This window comes from Panthera tigris, chromosome B4 (genome assembly GCF_018350195.1).
Source record: "Panthera tigris isolate Pti1 chromosome B4, P.tigris_Pti1_mat1.1, whole genome shotgun sequence".
NCBI classification, from domain to species: Eukaryota; Metazoa; Chordata; class Mammalia; order Carnivora; family Felidae; genus Panthera; species Panthera tigris.
This window is the reverse complement of record NC_056666.1, coordinates 104,786,162-104,806,815: the sequence shown is the minus strand read 5'-3', so window position 1 is coordinate 104,806,815 and position 20,654 is coordinate 104,786,162. Positions and strand designations below refer to the sequence as shown.

At 34.9% G+C, this 20,654-nt stretch overlaps 1 protein-coding gene across 2 annotated transcripts in view; it reads right to left on the bottom strand.

The window, feature by feature from the left end:
* The window catches only part of TMTC2 (transmembrane O-mannosyltransferase targeting cadherins 2), a 398,739-nt gene that overhangs the window by 124,616 nt on the left and 253,469 nt on the right, over window positions 1–20,654 (bottom strand). For both annotated transcript variants that reach the window (XM_007085593.3, XM_042992821.1), the window contains exon 8: window positions 2,644–2,765. In XM_007085593.3, coding sequence (XP_007085655.1) covers window positions 2,644–2,765 — 122 coding nt within the window. The remainder of the gene's footprint in view (window positions 1–2,643; window positions 2,766–20,654) is intronic.

The window sequence follows — 20,654 nt, the reverse complement described above, 5'->3', positions numbered from 1 at the left end:
AATATGAGTGATGGTTTTTGGTTGCCCACTGTTATTCAAAAGTTACTTAATAAAAGCTGAATGGAGTTCCTTAGGCATCAGTGTGCTTCATAGACCGAGAAGATTCACTTTTGTGTATCTGGTTTGGGAGCTAGTCATTTATGGGTGACCTCCAAATGTAGGTATGTGGATTTCTGTTCCCTACAGTGTGCCACTTTCTCCAGGTAAGAATTCTACAATTTCTCAGGGGTGGGACAGGTGTGTGTGTGTGTGTGTGTGTGTGTGTGTGCGTGCATGTGCACACGTGTATGCGTTGCGGTGCTGGACAAGTATAACTCTGTGTTGCTGGTATTCTGCATGTGGTTGGGGAGGGGTACTAACAATCTGCGTACTTCAATGGAAGATACTGAGTCAATCTTTTCAGTCCTCTCTGCATTTCACCTTCGACTGTGCAAGCTATTCCTGCTTCATGAACCTGTCTTACTCAGCTGCTCCACTATAAACCTTCTTTTCCCTGCCTTGGAAGTGACTGCCTGGATGCTGGCATTGCGCACTGGGGGAGAGACCTGATGGTTTTAGACACAGTTTACAACTGATTACCCCATTTAATAAAGGCTCCTTAACACTCTCTTCTATGCCAGCCCCCTCCAAGTCTTGAGTCTCTCTGGGTTTCTTTTTGAGTATGTAAGATTTCTTTTCATTGTTACCCCATCCCAAAGCCTCTTCAGATGTTGGACTCTGTTCTCTTTCTTTCTGTCTCTCTCTCTCTTTCTTCCTTTCTTTCCTTCCAATTTTTTTTATATTTATTTATTTTTGAGAGAGACAGAGTGTGAGCAGGGGAAGGGCAGAGAGAGAGGGAGACACAGAATCTGAAACAGGCTCCAGGCTTGGGCTGTCAGCACAGAGCCTGACATAGGGTTCAAACTCACAAACGGTGAGATCGTGACCTGAGTTGAAGTTGGATGCCTAACTCACTGAGACACCCAGCTGCCCCTGGTGGATTCTGTTCTGACAAATCAGTTGTAATACCTCTTTCCACTTTCTGACTTCCAAAAATCATCTTAAATTTCATCTCCCCATTTTGATTGTTCCTGTGAGGTTATTCCTTCTCAATATTTTATTCAGTATTATAAATATTTAGTATAATATTTAGGATTATTATTCTTTGTTTACCCACATGATCACATTTCTTTGTTCACATTCTTTTTGCAACGTAATCAGCAACTCCTTCTAGATTTAATTGTGTTCTTTTGAAGGACATCTTCAGTAATTTCTTCAGCAAGAGTTTCTAGTGGCCTGGTTTTAATTTAATTTCTTGGCCTAGGAATTTCATGACCATGCAAGTAAAGCAAATTCAAAACTCAAAGCCAGACAAAAGGAGGGCGGTAGTAAAAATTCATTCCTTCTCCATCCAAATCCCATGCTGAGATAGGCAAACCTTCATGCTGCCTTCTTATAGCAGTATGCAAATTTACTCCAGATTATCCTTTCACAGAGGGTATGAATTTTCCTGCTTCATTTAGGTATCTAATCGCTGGCCATTCACTGGTCCAAAGCTTTGTCTCTTACTCCAGCAAGAATGAAAACAAACAAAAAGCCCTTTCCCTCCAGTTGCCACAACTCCCTCACTTCTCACCCTTAGGAAATTGTCTCACTACTTTTTGAACTCGGCTACGCATTGAGAGTTATCTGCTTTATTAAGGACACCTAGATATATTTTAGTGGGGTATTTTCTGGTACTTAGTCTGCCTGTATCATTTAAGTGTTTAGTCTACCATCTTCTGTAGAAAATAAAATATTATTACTTTTAAATAATTATAAGCTACCTTTCTATGAATTCACTTAGAAATTACTTTCCTGACCATCTGTCCTACGCTTTTCTAGGAGTCATTTATTTTTATTAATATTGAAGAGAGATTAGGTGATATAACTAAAACAACACAGACAATAGGTTGGGATAGGGATCTAAGGTTGGTCCGACTGCTTATTCTTCACTGGATAAGCTCAGAACATTTACTTATCTTGAACAATCCTCTACAGTGTAAAATAAGACGTCAACATTACTTTGAAACACATGAAATTATGATTTTTATAAATCACAATAGTAGAATTCCAGCAATTTCTTATGCTTCAAACTAACACCACTTTCATGAGAATGTGGCCTCCGAGACTGCTTGTCACAAAGTGGGTGGCCAAATGATGACTCCACTTCTCTTCTGGAATGATTTCCAGTCAGTAGAAATTCCAGGTGACACTAATTCACACACATGCAAAGCATTACATAATGCTAGCTAGTTGGAAAGAATCAGACTGAGTTCTACAGTGTAGCCAATGGGGGGCTAACAGTGGTTTGTAGAACATAATCTTCATACGATATTGTTATTATGAGAAATCCATTATGTAATCCATATATGGGATTCACCATCTATATTTTTCCATTAAGTTACATCAAAGATCACGACATACCACATTTTAGCTATGGCAAACTCTACAGCCAAGCAAATACATTTGTCTATAGGTTCTATACAGAGTTCTAACTCAGTGTTACCATCACTACTCCTAACAGTATGAGTCAATCAGCTAAGAACCAATACCTTAAACTCTACCTCAGTCTGCATGGAGAAAACCAGCTTCTAAAGGGTGAGGAAGGAAGATGTTACTTACTGTTAGAGCCAGCAGTTTCCCATAGGTCAGATGAGCAGGGATGTGGTCAGTCTTGGATCTCAAGGATTCCATATACCAATGCTCTGCTTCAGGGAGTTTGCTTAATCGCATGTATGCTTCACCTGGGAAGAAAGTCATAAAGATCAACCTGAGGACACAGCTTTCCAACAATGCAATAGTAGCACATCATCGTATTTATACTCTATGAAACTTCAGATGCTGTGTGGCAGGTACATTCACCCATTATCTCATTGGATTCCCCCAAAGTCACCATAATTTCCATTTCACATATATGAAAACTTGTATATGGAGAAATTAAGTGAAACGGTTAAATTCAAAACTTTAGTAACTAATAAAGCTTTGATTTTTTAACCTAATAACCTCGAACCCATAAGCATACACCCTTTGTCTTTTTCTTTTTCTTAAAGATAAGTTTGTTCTTTCTTATGTACAGTCAATTGTTCTGTTTTATTCACATTCATTTATTCCTTTAGAAATTCAAGCATTTATAGAATAACTACTAAGTAGAGAGAATTATGAGGACTTGGACAAAGAAGTTTAAGGTCCTTCCAAGATTGACAACATTGTTGAGAAAGTAAGATCAGTAGAAGGAGTCAAAAATATTTTGGATTAAGTAGTGGTGCTAGATTTTTTTCACAAATTATTTGCACTTTATATTTTAATAAATAAATAAAATTTATGAGTATCACTTGCAAAATTCCGTGAATATATGATAATTATTTAGCACACCCAGTACCATGTACAGAACTAGTATGAAGAGTTTCAGCCATCAGTTATTACTTTCAAGTTAAGCAAATTTTACCTGCCAAAGAGCATTTCACTAACAGCCAAGCAAGAGAATGAAAACAAAAAACAAAAACCCCCAAAACTGGAAGTAAAACCAAACGTATATCAGTTCCTTACTTATTACCATCCCCCTCCTTTATTTGCTTACAGTATGGAAGAATTTTTACCTGATGGGAATATTATATTTTAAGCTGATCTGTATATTTAAGTATTATAGTTTTAATCAGCACTGCAAATATAGAAGCTATTCAATTTTTAAGACCAGGTAATAGACTGGTAACTGGAATTATTTTTCAGGCAGACCATCGGAGCTTAACTAATCAGAACTACGATAGCTTTTTCCATTTCAAGGCATAATCAGAGGCTTTTCCTTCCACACTGGCTATACCTCTTTGCTTCAAAGGAAGAACTAGCTTCCTTTTACTTTAATCATATTCCCTTTATATTAGCCCAGTGCTGTCAATACAAATATGTTTGAAGAATTGAATTAAGTCTCCTCACCTTTTGAGTTCCCTTTGCTCAGCTGGTTAGTAAAAAAATACTAGTGACAAATACGTAATATGAACAAAAATGTATACACCACTCACACACGTCTATGTGTTTCTGGTTCTCAGAATAGTTCTTAAACTATACTGTCATAAAAATGATAGTGGAAAATTTTTTCTTTTAATCTAAAACTTAAAATGTGTTTGCATTTAAGAAGAATTTAGTTAGATTAAATAGAATGCTCAGGGGGAATGCAAGAAATACTGAAGCAAAGACCAAAGACTGAAATTAAATAAACAAAATGCTCACCATTATTAGCAGGAGGATTAGGCATAATTTTTTTAATTTCACATTTCTATAATATTGTATTGTTATAATATCTCTATAAACATGAAACATTGTCAGACAGATTTATTTTTCTTTTTGTCATGTTGAGCTAACAAATGTTTCCCAGGAAAGCAAACAGTAAGTTTTTCTAGGGCAAGTGAACCATTTCTTCATACTAAAACGATACTAGATATGATTTATGTAACAGAAAGAATGTGATGATATCTAAATATTGATAAGTTTAATGCAATTAATGACAAATTATATCCAAATATCTATATCTAAAGTGGATTCCAAAGACAGTAGAAAACATACACTAACTTCAGAGTTGGAAGAAAAAGATGGGCAAGAATTACAGATTCTGTTTGGAAACAACCTGAACTTCTTTGGGTCTTCAAGGCCTCATAGGTCAGCTTTCAGAAACTGAACCATCATTGCCTTTAATATAACTTCTACTTTTCATTTATATAAAAAAAAATTAACTACTGGGGCATCTGGGTGGCTCAGTCGGTTAAACGTCCAACTCTTGGTATAGTCTCAGGTCATGGTCTTGCAGTATCGTGAGTTTGAGCCCTGCGTCAGGCTCTAGGCTGACAGTGCAAGCCTGCTCAGGATTCTGTCTCTCTCCCTCTCTCTCTGCCCCTCCCCCACTCGTGCTGTCTCTCTCGAAATAAATAAAATTAAAAAAATAAAAAAGTAACTAAAATAAAAAATTCAGCTGATTTGTAGAATAGTAAACAGTGGGTTTTATGTTCAAAATAAAAAGAATGTGAGAGAACCCCAATTCCATAGCAATTTTGAGATGGAGCTCTGTATTGCATTTAAGTTGTCTGCAAATCATTGCACAAAGTGTTCTATTTTTTCAAGTCATAAATCTGTTACTAAAAGTTATTTTGCAATGAAATATTAACTTGCTAAATAATTAGTGGCTGGCCCATTTTCTTCAATAATAACTCACAAGTAATTTAATAATTTGAAAACCTTGTGAGATGGAGAAATATAAAAGGGCTACAAGAAATATAATGTAATAATGCATCTTGGCAAGTATATGAAAAATGTAAATGACCAGCCTACTTAGGTACTACTCATTACCACTCAGAAAAACTTCATGCAATCTTTCACTGTATCTCAATAATAACACTGGCAACCATTTGTATTGAATATTTATTATGAATTAGAGTAGCAAGCCATAGAGGGCACATGTTTGACTTATGTACACTTACTCCTCTTATTCCATATCACTGGGCATGTAGAATGTTTTCTCCCTTAGCCCCCACGATGAGCCTTCACAGATTACCCTCCTTCAACTGCTACCAACTAACTGTTCAGGTTAGGTTTGCAAGATGAAACAGAAGATTTTCCATCTCTGTATTAGTTGCTTTATATATGCATCTCATTTTTTTATTAAGGAATATCTATACCTAGATTTCACAGATGAGAACACTGAGAAGCAGAGCAGTAAATAAAACACACAAAACCATAAATGAGGAAAGTGGTAAGGCCGCATTTCAAACCCAGGACAACTTGACCTCAAAGCACACCGCTTTGACCTACTGGTAGTGAATAATCACAAACTTTTCAACTCTCCAGCTCAGGTGAAAATTATACTCTTTCTCACTCCTGGAAAATTGTTTTCTAGCTTTCTGATACATTGGCCATCAAGATCATTTCACTTTGCCTGGGGCTTATCTACCGAATTAAGGGAATAAGGAAGAACAATAATAATCTATAGTTGACCTTTAAAAATGCTTCTGCTGCATATGTTATTCAGCCCTTACGAGGGGAATATGTATCATACAAGATGCACTTCAGTACTATGGTTAATCTTAACACAAAAACAGCCTATAAAAATGGTAATAAAATCAAGACGTAAAACCTAAAATGCAAGAAAATGATAATGGATGAATTTAAATGTGTTTAAAAAGTGACTCAGTAAAGATGCAGGCAACAAACAATATACAGGCAAGTACTGGATATACCCCTGGCACTGACAACGTAGGAACTTCACATTTCTCATGCCTAATTCATACTAGGAATTAGCATACTCATTTTATGGATGAGGAGGAAGGCTCAGGAATGGAAAGTGACTTGCACAAGTACAGTTAATAATCCTATTCTAAAGTTCGAATGGCTGTAAAGCTCATGCTTTTCTCTACTGCATCGAAATGCCTACCATATAAAGTTTATTATTTATCAAATACTTCCTAATGTCTTAAATATATTATCTTTATACTTGTACATTACACCTACATTGTAATTAACATCAGTCTCATTGTACAAATGAAGAGACTGTGGCTCACTGAGATTAAGCATCTTGTTCAGTGTTTAAAACCGAGCAAATCCCAGATTCAGCATTCAAATTAGAGTTCTCTCTGGCTCTTTCACCATACCATTCTGTTCAAATACTATAAAAAAGTAGTTAGAGAGGGGATAAAATAACGGCAAAAAAAGTGCCAACAGTGGATTCAGTTTTGGGGGAGAATGAGATATATGTAATCCTTTAAGCTTCATTAAAATATTAAAATCATAAAAATTCCATGAAGGAAATGGCTACAAGACAAGAAAATTTTACATTCAATGAGGAAGGAAATGAAATACTTGTTCAGGAATAGGGTGGAGAGGGGAGGGTTAAGTTAAGCCATCTTCTCTGGTACTGTAATTCTTCTTAACTTACAATAATAGAAAAAAATGTTTATAGCACCCAGGAGGAAAGAAGCAATGATGACTGTGTTTCCTTCTCATCTTGCAAAAAAAAAAAAAAAATGAATAAATAAAATAGAGCCACTTTCATAAGAATGAGAAGATTTGCTGTGATGATGTAGTGGTCAGGTTCATCACCCAGATTTATTTCCGATTCACTCACAGACAAAAGGGATTTGGATGTCTCCAGGCTGGCTTCAAGCAGATATAAACCAGTTTCAGATGTAGAACAAATAGTGTCACTCTTCCTCCCTAAAAAGCCCTGAGTCTAAATAACGCAGGCAAAGGCTAACTCCTTAAAGGAAAGAATGCCGGATTATTGATGATGTAATAGCCCAGATCTCACTGATTCTCATGTTTCAAGTTACTGGACAGCTCTGGCTTGCAGATAAAGAATAGAGTACGTAATGGGACATACTACCCATACTTGCTAGAGTTACCTTTTGTTTCTCCTGCCCTTGCTCGACAGTATATAGCTATGTGAAGATTCATAGCTTTCTTACGTTTTCTTTCCATTTTACTGAGATATAATTAACATATAACCCTGTGTAAGTTTAAGGTGTACAGCATAATGACTTGATTACATATACTGTGAAATGATGGCCACAAGTTCAGTTAACATTCATCATCTGACATAGATACATAAATTTTATAAAGAAAAACAATGTTTTATTTTTTTCCCTGTGATAAGAACTTTTAGGATCTGCTTGCTTAGCAACTTTCAAATATGCCATACAGATGCATTAACTGTAGTCATCACGTTGTACATCATATTCCCAGAATTTATGTATCTCATACTGAAAGTCCGCACCTTTTGACTGCCTTCATCCAATTCTCCCATCTCTGAATTCCCTATTTTAAAAGCTAAAAGAAAACAAAACAAAAAACCAACAACTTTGTGACCAGCTTTACCAAAAGTGATCACCCCTTACCCAACTTTTATAATAATTGAATAATTATCAAATGTTTCCTTTTTTTATTCTCGAATACTTTCATACCAATTTAAGTTAAGCAACAGGATAATATGATGACGGTAAACATAAAGGTTAATGAGATATTCTTCATTTTTACCTTCATGGAACTTATAGTCAAGTGACAAATATATTTATGAGTATTTTCCGAAGTTTGATATTTAGATGCACATGACACAAAACTTTTTAATACTTATCCTTTATTTAATCTGTGTTTAAAAATGTAATTTCATATGGGCTCCTGGGTGGCTCAGTAGGTTAAGCATCTGACTCTTGATTTCACTTCAGGTCATGATCTCACAGTTTGTGGGTTCAAGCCCCACACTGGTCTCTGTGTTGACAGCACGGAGTCTGTGTGGGATTCTCTGTTTCCCTCTCTCTCTTTACCCCTGCCCTGCTCGCCCTGTTTCTCTCTCTCAAAATAGATAAACATTAAAACAAAGTGTCATTTCATAGATACCATGGTTTAGAAGGTAGAAAAATACCAAATAAATAATAATACAGACAGTGGCTGTGAGCAAAATCACAACAGAGGAATACAAATGAAGTGTGGAGCACACAGAATTATGCAAACCCAGCTATCATTTGAGGAAAAGTTTTGGAGTTGTTTGTAAAACAAAAACTGCTCCACCATCACACGGGGGAGAAAATCTAGTTTTGTAAAAGGCTCACAGCTTTAAAGAATGGGAACACTCCTATCGGCCGTACGGTCTTTCTAGCAGGCTTCCTGCTGCCAATCCAGTGAAATCATGTCATTGACAATACTCCGAATTTTGGAATACTTTGCCTGAAGACCAGGCATTTAATTCCACACTAATTTCCAAGCTTTCCAAGTTTGAGGACTTGGCTGGTCACCGAGGTGATCATTCCATTTTAGGAAATTATTATTCTCCATGTAAGACATTAGATTTTTTGGGGTGTTTTTGATACTTAATGTTAGGTGTTGGTCACTTTTCTTTCAAGGGGCATTTTACCAATTTTCACATTTATTATGATGATTTCCTTTTTATGTTCTTTAATTATTGCCTTGAGGAATAATTTTGCCACATAATTTTAAAATAAATGCATTTTAATTAATTAACTGATTAATTTGGTTGTTTCATTTACCTGTTGAACTTACTTACATTTATGATGTAGCACTGAATTATGATGAGTTATATATATACCAAAACAGTAGCTAGATAGCTGTGTTTCTAATTATTACTTTGCCATTATATAGTTGCATGGTTGTGGACAAGTAAGTTTTTTGACAGGGCCTTAGATTTATCACCTACAAAATGAGGGGCTAAAAATAAATAATTCCATAATTTCCAAAATGATACAGATAATCATTTGTGGATTCACCAATGTCTAGTATTTTATACACAGTCATTTCATAAACCTGTGACACTATCCTAGTTATATAGGAACTACCATATTCATGGATTTTCTAGATGATCTATTTAAGACTAACTACATCAAGATCAAATCTGATTATTCCTTTTTAAAATGTTTAACATTTATATATTATCTAATGATAAACAGTATTCTGCTTATTATAAAGTCTTAAAGATCATAATTTTATTAGATCAAGTAAATTCCATCACTCATGGATAGTGGTAAAATTTTGCTGTTTTTCCATAATTTATTTTAAATAATGAAAACAGGGGCACCTGAGTGGCTCAGATCATGATCTCATGACTCAAAACCTCATGGGTTCGAGCCCTTCATCGGTCTCTATGCTGACAGCTCAGAGCCTGGAGCCTGCTTCAGATTCTGTGTCTCCCTCTCTCTCTGTCCCTCCCCTGCTTGTGCTCTGACTCTGTCTCTGTCTCAAAAATAAATAAACATTAAAAAAAAGTTAAAAATAAATATATACTGAAAATAAATCAGTTATATAATAAGTAAATTTTCTTGTTACTTTTAAGTATTTGAGTTCCTTCTAGTGTTTTACTATATTAAGCAAAAATACTATTTTTTCTAAAACTAAATTTTCTCATTTAAGATCAATATTCACCTTTCTGTTTATTCAAATTTCTTTCCCAACTTTTTATGCAGGCACTGCACCTACTTCAGCAATTATCATCTTGTTTTGTAATTATCTTATTTATTTTCATATATCTGTTAATTAGACTACATACATAGCAGTGGAATTCCTGAACTGCAAGGCATTAGCAAATTTAATGTTGAGGATACGGAGAACCAAATTAGCCTACCAAAATACTGTACCAATTTCACTTCCACAAGTACTATATAAGGAGAGTAACTTTTCTAAGCCCTCATCAAACCCAGATTCGAATACATTTTTTAAATGTACATTTGAAAAAAAATGCTATTATTTCAATTTTCCTACTTTAATTCTTAATGAAAATTCATATATTCCTACAAAATTTTTTCACAAATTTTTAACCGTGAATATTTTTTAGTTGCAGGTCATTGCTTGATGGTTTTAAGCCATTTTTCAATTAAGATATTTATCTTTCTTTTATAATATGCAAAAGATGGTCAAACTTTTTTCTTGTCAGACTACTTTAACTTTTATATATGCAAATTAAGTTGACTTTTCCTTTGTAGCTTTGTCACTGTCTTTTTTTTTTTTAATTTTTTTTTTAACGTTTATTTATTTTTGAGACAGAGAGAGACAGAGCATGAACGGGGGAGGGGCAGAGAGAGAGGGAGACACAGAATCGGAAGCAGGCTCCAGGTTCTGAGCCATCAGCCCAGAGCCCGACGCGGGGCTCGAACTCACGGACCGTGAGATCGTGACCTGAGCTGAAGTCGGCCGCTTAACTGACTGAGCCACCCAGGCGCCCTGCAACTGTCTTTTATGCATACAAAAATTCCTTATCATAGGGACATACATTCTCTTCTAATTATATAGTTTCATCATTAAAATGAGCTACTTATTCCATATGAAATACATCTACTAGATGATGTGAGACACGTCTAATTTTATTTTTTCCAAACATCATTTAATCAATTTTCCTGATTTACCTTTTATAAGAACTCCCTTTCCTCACCAATATTTAATTTCACATTTATTATCTGCATAAAGACATTACAAATTCTGATGTATGTATAGGCTCTTTCCATTCAGTCCTACTGATCTGTTTTTCAGTTCTTATACCAAAACAACACTGCTCTAACTACTGTGGGCCTTTCTAATATTTAATATTTGAGTACGGCATGTCTCACCCATTATTTTTCTCTAAACCTTCTTGGCTCTATTTTCCAGATAAATTTGAAAGTCATTTTGTCAATTTTTTTATAAGATTCTTTCTGCATGTTTATTGCTATTGAAATATAATTTATGATTCAATTTAACAGGGAAATTTTTAGAAAACTGAGTTCCCCTATTCAAGATTAGTACTCAGTTCTCCATGTACTCAAGCCCCTTTCCTCTTTTTTATGTACTTATCTCACCAATACAATACTCCTGATCTCAAAATGGACTGTGAGATGTGTGGAGCCAGGCACAAAACCCTGTATTTTTCTGTCCTCTAACCCAAGTTCAGAAGCCTCTAGCTCCGAAGAGTCTTGATACATATCTGATAACTATTTGATCACAGTACGTATCAACATAGATTTAGATGTTCTATTTTTACCACGTATGTCACTGAAATTTTCAAGTAATTTATTTTTCTAGAATCTACGTTCTGACACAACCATATGATATCAGGAGCCTATTACATCAAGAGTTTAATTTAACTTGCTGTGATTTTAATTCTCTCTTTTTACTTCACTCTGTTGGCATTAACATAGAAACCTTAGGGGGTCTGGCTTTTTACATTTATTTATATCCTAAACTTGCTGTATCTGTAGGCTGTGAATCTCTTATATTTCCATCCTAATCTTTTCCTCAGCCCAATCTGATCCTTGTAAAATAACACAGTCTAGTTGACCTAGATACATTAGTTCTGATTGGAAATGCTCAGTAGCTACTATACAGAGCAGGAAAAGATAAAGAAAAAAAAGTAAAATGATTACAGAAATTAGAAGCTATTTTGTATCTCACAACAGACTTTTTAACAATTCTTGCTGTTAAAAAGTTTCCTTGGTGTGGAGGGTTTAGAAGTAAAATGAAATACAAGTCTTAAATTAAGGAGGGTTATGAAAATGTTCAATATGTTAATGTTTCACCAAGTCCTATAGCATCAAACTTAAGAAGAAACCCGTAAGCCTGAAAGGGTAGTTTTAAAACAAAAGGAAGAAAAGCAGGGGAAAAAAACCTGAATATGTATCTCATTAAGTAAAAAACTAATCATCAAGAAAAAGTTTAAACCTCAGAGCAAATTCAAAAGGCTCCTAATTTCTAGTGTAAGGTTATATACAGGAAACATCTGATGTGCCATCAAAATTTAACTTGGAAAAAAGCCAGGAACCTGTGTCAATATTTCTCTACATGCAACTAGTATCCTGGAGTTGTTCAGGCTAATCAATTCCTTTTATGTTTTCAAGGAAATAAATCACTAAAAATAATTAATCAATAAATATTGGAGCCAGCCCTTTTAAATGCTCAGAATTTTCCAAAAAAACAGAAATTGAGACTGTGTGTATGTTCACGTGTATGTGGGACGAGGTGATGATTCTCTCCCCCAACGTATACTGTCCTCAAGAGAATTACAATGAAGTAAGTAAAATGGCTTAATATAACTGAAATAATTAGGGAACACTAGAAATATGCGAAGAAGTACTAAATTGGGTTTTAAAAACCAAACTTGACACCAGAGAAAAGAAAAAAGAATAAATGTTATACTAACCTGTAAAGAATTAATGAAAATAATAGTATTCGAAGAAATAAGACTTGAATATTGCAGGAAGATGTCAGAAAGTATAATGAAAGAATTTTCAGTTTTATACATATATTCTTGGGGATATATTTAATATGTATTCCTGGATCATGTAATATGTTTCTATAACATGTAATGAATAATTTAATTTATACTATAATTCTTATATGACTATTACTTGCTAAGACAGACCAGGTATTAAAAAATTAATCCTGTTTTTAATGAATACTTGAAAATAAGATTCTTCAACAGTTCAAACATTCCATGCCCATAATTAACATTTTGGCAAAAATGACTTGCATTCTGGAAGAAAACTTTGCATGTTCTTTTTTAATCCCTTATTCAGTTTGAGTATTACAATAGCTTCTATCAGTGTAGATAAAATTAAAACCAAAAAACAGCTCATTTTGGAAGTTAAATGAGATTTTTATGTAGAAAACTCTTTCCCTACTTATTAGGAAAAACAGGTACAAATACATACACAGCAAAGTATATACAATTAGTAATGTATTCTTTTATTTGTTTTTTTTAATTTTATTTATTTTGGAGAGAGAGTAACAGAGCATGTGTTGGCGGGGGGTGGGGTGAAGGGCAGAGGGAGGGGGAGAGAGAGAGACAGAGAGAGAGAGAATCCCTAGCAGACCCCAACGCTGACCCTGGCTCGATCCCATGACCCTGGGATCAGGACCTGAATGAGACAAAACCAAGAGTCAGATGCTCAACCAACTGAGCCACTTGGGCACCCTGTTTATTTCTTTCTTAAGTAATCTCTACACCCAATGTGGGGCTCAAATTCATGACCCTGACACGCGGTCATGCACTCTTATGACTGAGCCAGTCAAGCACCCCAAGTAATGTGTTTAATTTTTACCTTTATCTATATTACTGAACTATTCTAAATGTATGCAATGTATAGTTTCCTTGACATTGATTTTTGAAGTTTTATCCATTAGAACAATATTTTCTTCTTACTCATGATTATATTCATTTCATCTCAATGTTACCAAAATTGACATCTGTTAAGAAGGCAAATTTTGAAATCTTGTTAATTTCGCAGTATCACATAACATTACCTCAATTTTTTCAAGAATAATCCAATCCATATTTACTACTGAGTAAAAGATTCACTTCCTGAATATTGCCCAATAAAAGGTAAAACATGATTTTTTTCAAGCAGAAAGAGTGAAAGTCTGGAAATCAGCGAACAAGGATATAATTACGTATTAATTTGAGTATATTCATTTCCTTATAACTCAATTCAAAAATAAACTTTTTGTACTTCAATCTTTTCCTTTACCACTAAACTGGCAAAAGTATGAATTAATGTAACAGGTGGGCTCATGTGGTTTTAATAGCAATGAAATATAATCAACTGTCTCATATCGTATTTCCAGGAAAGCAAGTGACATCTAGACCAAGCATGATTCTTAGCAACCCTACTATTGGCATGAAAGTATTCAAACTCCCCATAGGGACCATATATCTTCTGGTCCGGGGTTTAATTGAAACTTTAAACAAAATATATTACCTATTTAATGCAGCTGAACTAGATGCTGGCCTCTGTAGTGTATAGACTAACGCCTGGCAAATGAATGTCTGTAACTATAGTACATAAAGTGGAATTTGTACCAAGAGTGAATGGTAAAAAAGAAGAAAATTAAAGCACTGCAGTTTTGTAATGTAAAATGAACCTGGAGGAAAAAAAATTTATAGATTTTCTACATCAATTTATATATTTACTCTTTTTGATATACAGCCAAAATTTCTTGATTTCCCTATCTTGTTGGCTCCATATCTTACAAAGTGAACTTTGAAAATCTCTCAAATTTATATTTCACTTTTCCGGATTGGTAGACTATACACCTAACATGGTCTCCTGGTCTTGTCCATTTTGAAAAAAAATCAAAATACAATAAATAATTTATCTTAAAAATTAGAACTCAATAATCTTTTTGGAGGTACACAGATCAGTGGTTAATCCAATTATATGGTCATACCCATATTTGTAGGGCTGACTCACTAATTTTCAAGAGTGCAGGGGAAGCAATCATTGGAAAATCACCAGAACTCAAAACAGAGGAAGCAGATGGTATAAAAAGCTTAACACTACCAGAGTGTTAATGCTTCCACACTTGAAGGATGTGAAGTTCAAATCTCACACAGTTGAAAACCATCCCTTTCACAGTCGGCATGCTAAATGCCTTGAGCAATCCACTTAAGAACAGCCAGTCATAGAAGAAAACGTTAAGCATGTGAACGATCATGTCAAAAATGTATTCTGAATATCTTGATTCTAAATGTATTCTAAAAGAAGGTGAGGTGTACACACACACACGCTAGAAAAATCCAGCAAAAATAAATGATTCAGCCAAAAAGACCCCAGCCATACAGAAGGCTGAAAGAAAAACAGACTACTTAGAGCCATTTTACTAACTGATTTCAGCATATAATGTACATTACTTCAAGAAGAGTTAGGATAAATTTACAAGAAAGAATTTTTGCATTTTGTTTTCAGGAGGTGTAATTGACATCTTGTGTGTCAGTTTTTACCTAAATAAGAGTAAGGAATCTAAAGACCACTGGTAGCCATTTATGACACTTGACTCTTTTATTCCACAAGCTTCTTTTTTTTTTTAAGTTTATTTATTTATTTTGAGAGAGAGAGAGAGAGTGAGTGAGAGAGAGCATGAGCAGAGGAAGGGCAGAGAGAAAGGAAGAGAGAGAGAGAATCCCAGACAGGCTCTGCACTGTCAGCACAGAGCCCGATGTGGGGCTGGAACCCACAAACTGTGATATCGTGACCTGAGCTGAAACCAAGAGTGAGTGAGACACTTAACTGAGCCACCCAGGCAGCCCCACAAGTCTTTCTTAAAAATACAATTCCAAAATTAGGACAAGTTTTTTACTCCAAAAATTACTCTAATAAATTCATTGTGTTTCCTATTCATTGTTTCTTTCTCCATTCTCTCTGACTAGCTCAATGAATTTGAGGAAATCTCTCATAATTAAAGAGCTGAGGTTTTAAAAACAAAACTGAAACTTAAATGAAAAGATTCTTGGGGCACCTGGGTGCCTTAGTCAGTTGAGCATCCAACTTCAGCTCAGGTCCTGATCTCACCATCCACAGGTTCAAGCCCCATGTCAGGCCCTGTGCTGACAGCTCAGAGCCTGGAGCCTGCTTCAGATTCTGTGTCTCCCTCTCTCTCTGCCCCTCCCCACTCGCATTCTGACTCTTTCTCTCTCTCTCAAAGATAAATGTTAAAAAAATATAAGTAAATAAAAAATCAAACAACAACAATAAAACCCTATGGGGCACCTGGGTGGCTCAGTTGGTTAAGCAGCTGACTCTTGATTTTGGCTCAGGTCATGATCTCAGGTACCTAGGATCAAGCCTCACTTTGGGCTCTCTGCTGAGGGCTTGGAGCCTGCTTGGGATTCTCTCTCTCCCTATCTCTGCCCTTCCAGCACTTGTGTCCACACATTCTCTCTCTCTAAAAATAAATAAACCTAAAAAAAAAAACAACCTAGAAATAATCAGGAATAAGAGAATCAAGATGGTAAGAACAAAATAAAGGCAAATAAGGCAATAAACAGCAACGGATCATTATCATGCAATTCCCCCTGGAAGAAAAATACAATCTCTGCCTCACATAAAAGGCATGTTACCCATTGTAAACACATATTTTTTTAAAGAACAGGAAAATACGAATATGTATGCAAATTGTGACAACTACTGTCACATTAGAAATAAAAAAGAGATTTTTCCTGTTTGGTTGGTTTGATTTCTTTGGTCCAGACAACACAGCACAGCTGACACAGTTATAGACAAAATATTTTTGAGGCTAGAGTAATACAATTTTCCATCTTATTTATAGACATTTACATATTAAGGAAAAGTACTGAAGAGCTCCAGGCTAACTATGAAATCACCTAGAAAGTTCCATGACAGCAGGAATCACAGGGGCTATTTTCATTTCATACTACCACCACCACCTTTGTACCCCCTACCCAGTACTTGTGACTTAAAAAAAATTTTTTTTTTTTTTGGCACACAGAGGTTATTCGAAACACAGTGATTATACACTGCAATAACAAGGAAGTAACTCTAGATTCCCTCTTACTCCAGGCAACACATTATGCCCTTTTGTTCTCAAGATATATTACCAACATGAAATGGCTGAAATTGCTTAAATAATTAACCCAACAATTACTTTGCATGGAGAAAGCCGAGTGATTTTATTTTAAATAGTAAATAGGCTTAAAATGACCTTTGGGATTAGAAGGGCTCAAACTGATAAAAGTAATTGAAAGTTACAGCCTAATATAGTTTTCCATAATCTCTTAGGAATATTCAAAAGCCACCCTTCAGGATACATAATAAAGGAAACAAACAATGATAGAGGAAAAAGGGAAAAATTGAAGGTGGTTAAAAATTATCCTACATTAAAGTTTTTTAATATCCTGCACATTTCATTTTTGCAGGTGTTTTATAACTTTTAGTAAAATAAAGAAGTTTTTAATATATCTTTGGACAAGGAATGAGATACACACATCTATATCTACATTTATATCTACAGATATTTTGCTGGTTTTTAAATAGGTAAATAAAAGCTATCTTGACATAATGTAGAACGTACCAGTTCCAGTAACAGACAAAGGCTACATAGACAAAGGATTTGAATCTAAATCAGGAAACTCTTTCTGGTTCTAACACAAACTGTAATCCTGAAAAGACCAACTCAACTTTTTGGGTATTAATTTCTACTTTGCAAAATAAAAGAGATTATATATTAGGAGGGATTTTTAAGATAGGCATCTTCCATCTCTAACATTCTATGATCCTAAAATACAACTATATTTGGGGAGAAATTGAGATTCAGTAAAGGCCTACAATAGATGTCAGAATAAAGAAAAATTGTGACTAAGTCTAGGGGGGGAATGTGATATGACAGGAAAGGAAGAAGAAAATCTAACCTAAATATGACAATTTTAATTTAAAGGGTGTACTCTATTAACAGAATTAAGTTAATTGGGCAGTAACTTAGTATGCTGTTTCTCTTTTGGTTAACACAGTTAATGATAAAAGAAGGATTCTGAGTGTGGTTGCCTTCAAGAGGAAAAACAGAAATTGTAGACAGAACAGAACTAAATAGGATAAAATCTTATTATCTATAAGAAAAATTCTACTACAATGAATTAAAACAAAAGAACTGACAGAATACAACCAAAGACTATTGGAGCTTACAGTCCCTCAGAGAGGACAGTGATTACAATAGAAGGTAATATTATGAAACATTTGCTAGGCTAGGCATTTGGTCCAATAGGCTTTACCTTCATGATCTCAGTCAATCCTCAAACTGATGCTACTATTACAGACATCTTATTGATGCGAAAACAAGATTCAAGTAAGTCTTTTGCTCAAAGTCACTTAGTAAGTGTCAAAGCCATAGTTTGAGTGGGGGTTATGTGACTTCATACTATGAATACTATACATATGACTATAGTCATACTTCCTTTCAAGAGGAAATTGAGGCCCACAGAAATAGAATCATACAACTGGCCAGGATCAGTTTTAACAGTTATTTTGTGATACGGTCTCTTTATATTTCATATATTCAAACACCTTGCTAATTACAAAAGCCAGCTAGGTGAAAGTTTACTTATTTATCAACTAATATTTAGTATCCATTTTATATCATTGGATGTTGGCTATTCACATAATTTTGGATAGCTTGTTACTCAACAGTTTGTTATTCAATCATCTTGGTCCTATGAAATTCAAGAGAATAATGAAAGTATATTTTAAATAGTTTTTTTTTTAAGTTACCTTATGAACTGTTGCAAAAAATAAATTAACAGTCAGGATAAAACACAGAACAAATTAAGTGGAGAAGCAAATTAATCTAACTTATTTTCTTTTAATACACAAGAGGGAAAAATATTCTCACTTAGTTTTCAGGATAAGTAAACTATTGGCATGTAGCGTACAGAATAGAAATTTCTCATAAAATGTTCAAAGCAAGGGGAAAATGAAAAGAATTAGAGAGTTTTGTTGTTTTGAAAATCAACTGCAATGGATTGAGTTATTAAACTAAAAATAACATTCAAATATAGTTGTATTTGTTTTTACATACTCCTTTATTTTAACCTCCAAATAAATGACAAAATAAGATGGAAAAAAAGATAATGTTTGTATGTATAAACACAAGTGCTTGGGGGTAGTGGTTGTGAGAGTGTCAATGAATGAGCCCTGAGAAAAAATGAATACTTACAGGCTAAATGTGGCCAGACATTATAATCCATCACTGATCCCTAAAGGGCACTAATAATATGTAAATGTGTGAATTAGAAAACACATTCAAGGCTGTTGATAAACTTGATAGGATAATCAGCACATGCTGACAGACTAATGAAACTGATGAACTGATAGGGCAGCTTATCTCCTGGGCCATTTTTTCTCTTGTCAAATGGAGGCTAATCAAAATGTATTAGGAGTTAAAGCAAATACTCGGAGGATTTCACCCATTTGATTAGGAGGTGAACTCACCCTGAGAAAATTATAGTTTCGTGAACAACTGAAACTACAAAACCCGCTCAGCTGAAAGACCCTCACCTAAAATTACACAGAAGGCAGCCACCATAATTATGGAAGAAATATGGAATGTTAAATCATATTGGGATTCTCCCATCACAAAGCCTTCTCAGAGTTTGAGCAAAATGACCTCTTTCTATAATGAAAAATAAGACAAAGGACCAAGCAGTAACCCCAGGGACACACTTATCGTTTGCTGCCTGTGTGTGCTCAGCATCTGTGTAACCATATGAGAGACAGATCCCAAGGTAGCAGCTGACTTTTCAATCAAATTTATTTGCATAAAATAATTGAATGAATTTTCTGAAATCACTATAGTGAATACCACACTTCCTATTAGCAATAAAGATGCCATATGCAGTCTGTTGCCAAGGAGCTGAGTCCTTTCCTCATTTAAAGAAAGACATCATATGTGAAAATTCAGGAAAAATGGGAACAAGGGTTCCCGAGCATTAGTGTTAAAAATAAAATCATAAACTAAGGGGGGCCTGGGTGGCTCAGTCAGTGAAGCGTCTCACTCTTGGTTTCGGCTCGGGTCATGATCTTGCAGTTCGCGAGTTAGAGCCCCACATCAGGCTCTGTGCAGACAGTGTGGAGCCTGCTTGGAATTCTCTCTCTCTCCCTTTCTCTCTGACCCTCCCCCGCTCTCTTTCTCTCTCTTTCCCACTCTTTGCCTCTCCTCTCTCAAAATGAATAAACATTAAAATTTTTTTTTAAAATAAAAAAATAAAATCATGAACTAAAACCACCGTGCCTTCTTGAGAAAGCTAGAGAAAACAATCCTTTTAATATTGATCTTGACATGAATAACCATCCAGCATTAATACAGAAAAGTTAATTCAACCGACAAATCTATACATACTAAGGCACACCCTTTATGGGCACATATACAGGTTACATACATGTGCTAGGTAGACAGATTGGTGATAACATGCTGGGTAGTAAAAGGCACTGTTCTAATGTACTAAATGTACCCAAAGTACATTTAATGAAGCTAGATTTTTAGCTTTCAGTAATTATACCAAAGAGAAAAAGAAACCACAACTAAAAATATCCCAGTGTCCTTTTTCACCTAATCATGAAATCTCTCCACTGCTGCACAGGCCAACTTGGGGTGGGATCTCCAGAGACATGGGATGAAAACATTGACCCCCTCCAAATTACTATTTTTCTATTTACTGACCTGTGCCTCATTCTATCTCTAAACTATTTCTAATTTTTTTTTTCTCATTTAGAAATTAGAAGAAGTGAGTGTCTTTGCTAGCTATATATCTTCTAGTTTGGGAAGGTTTGGGATTTGTTGTGTGTGCTCAAGCCATACAGCCAGTATCAAATTTCTCAAATCAAAGACTACAGAAG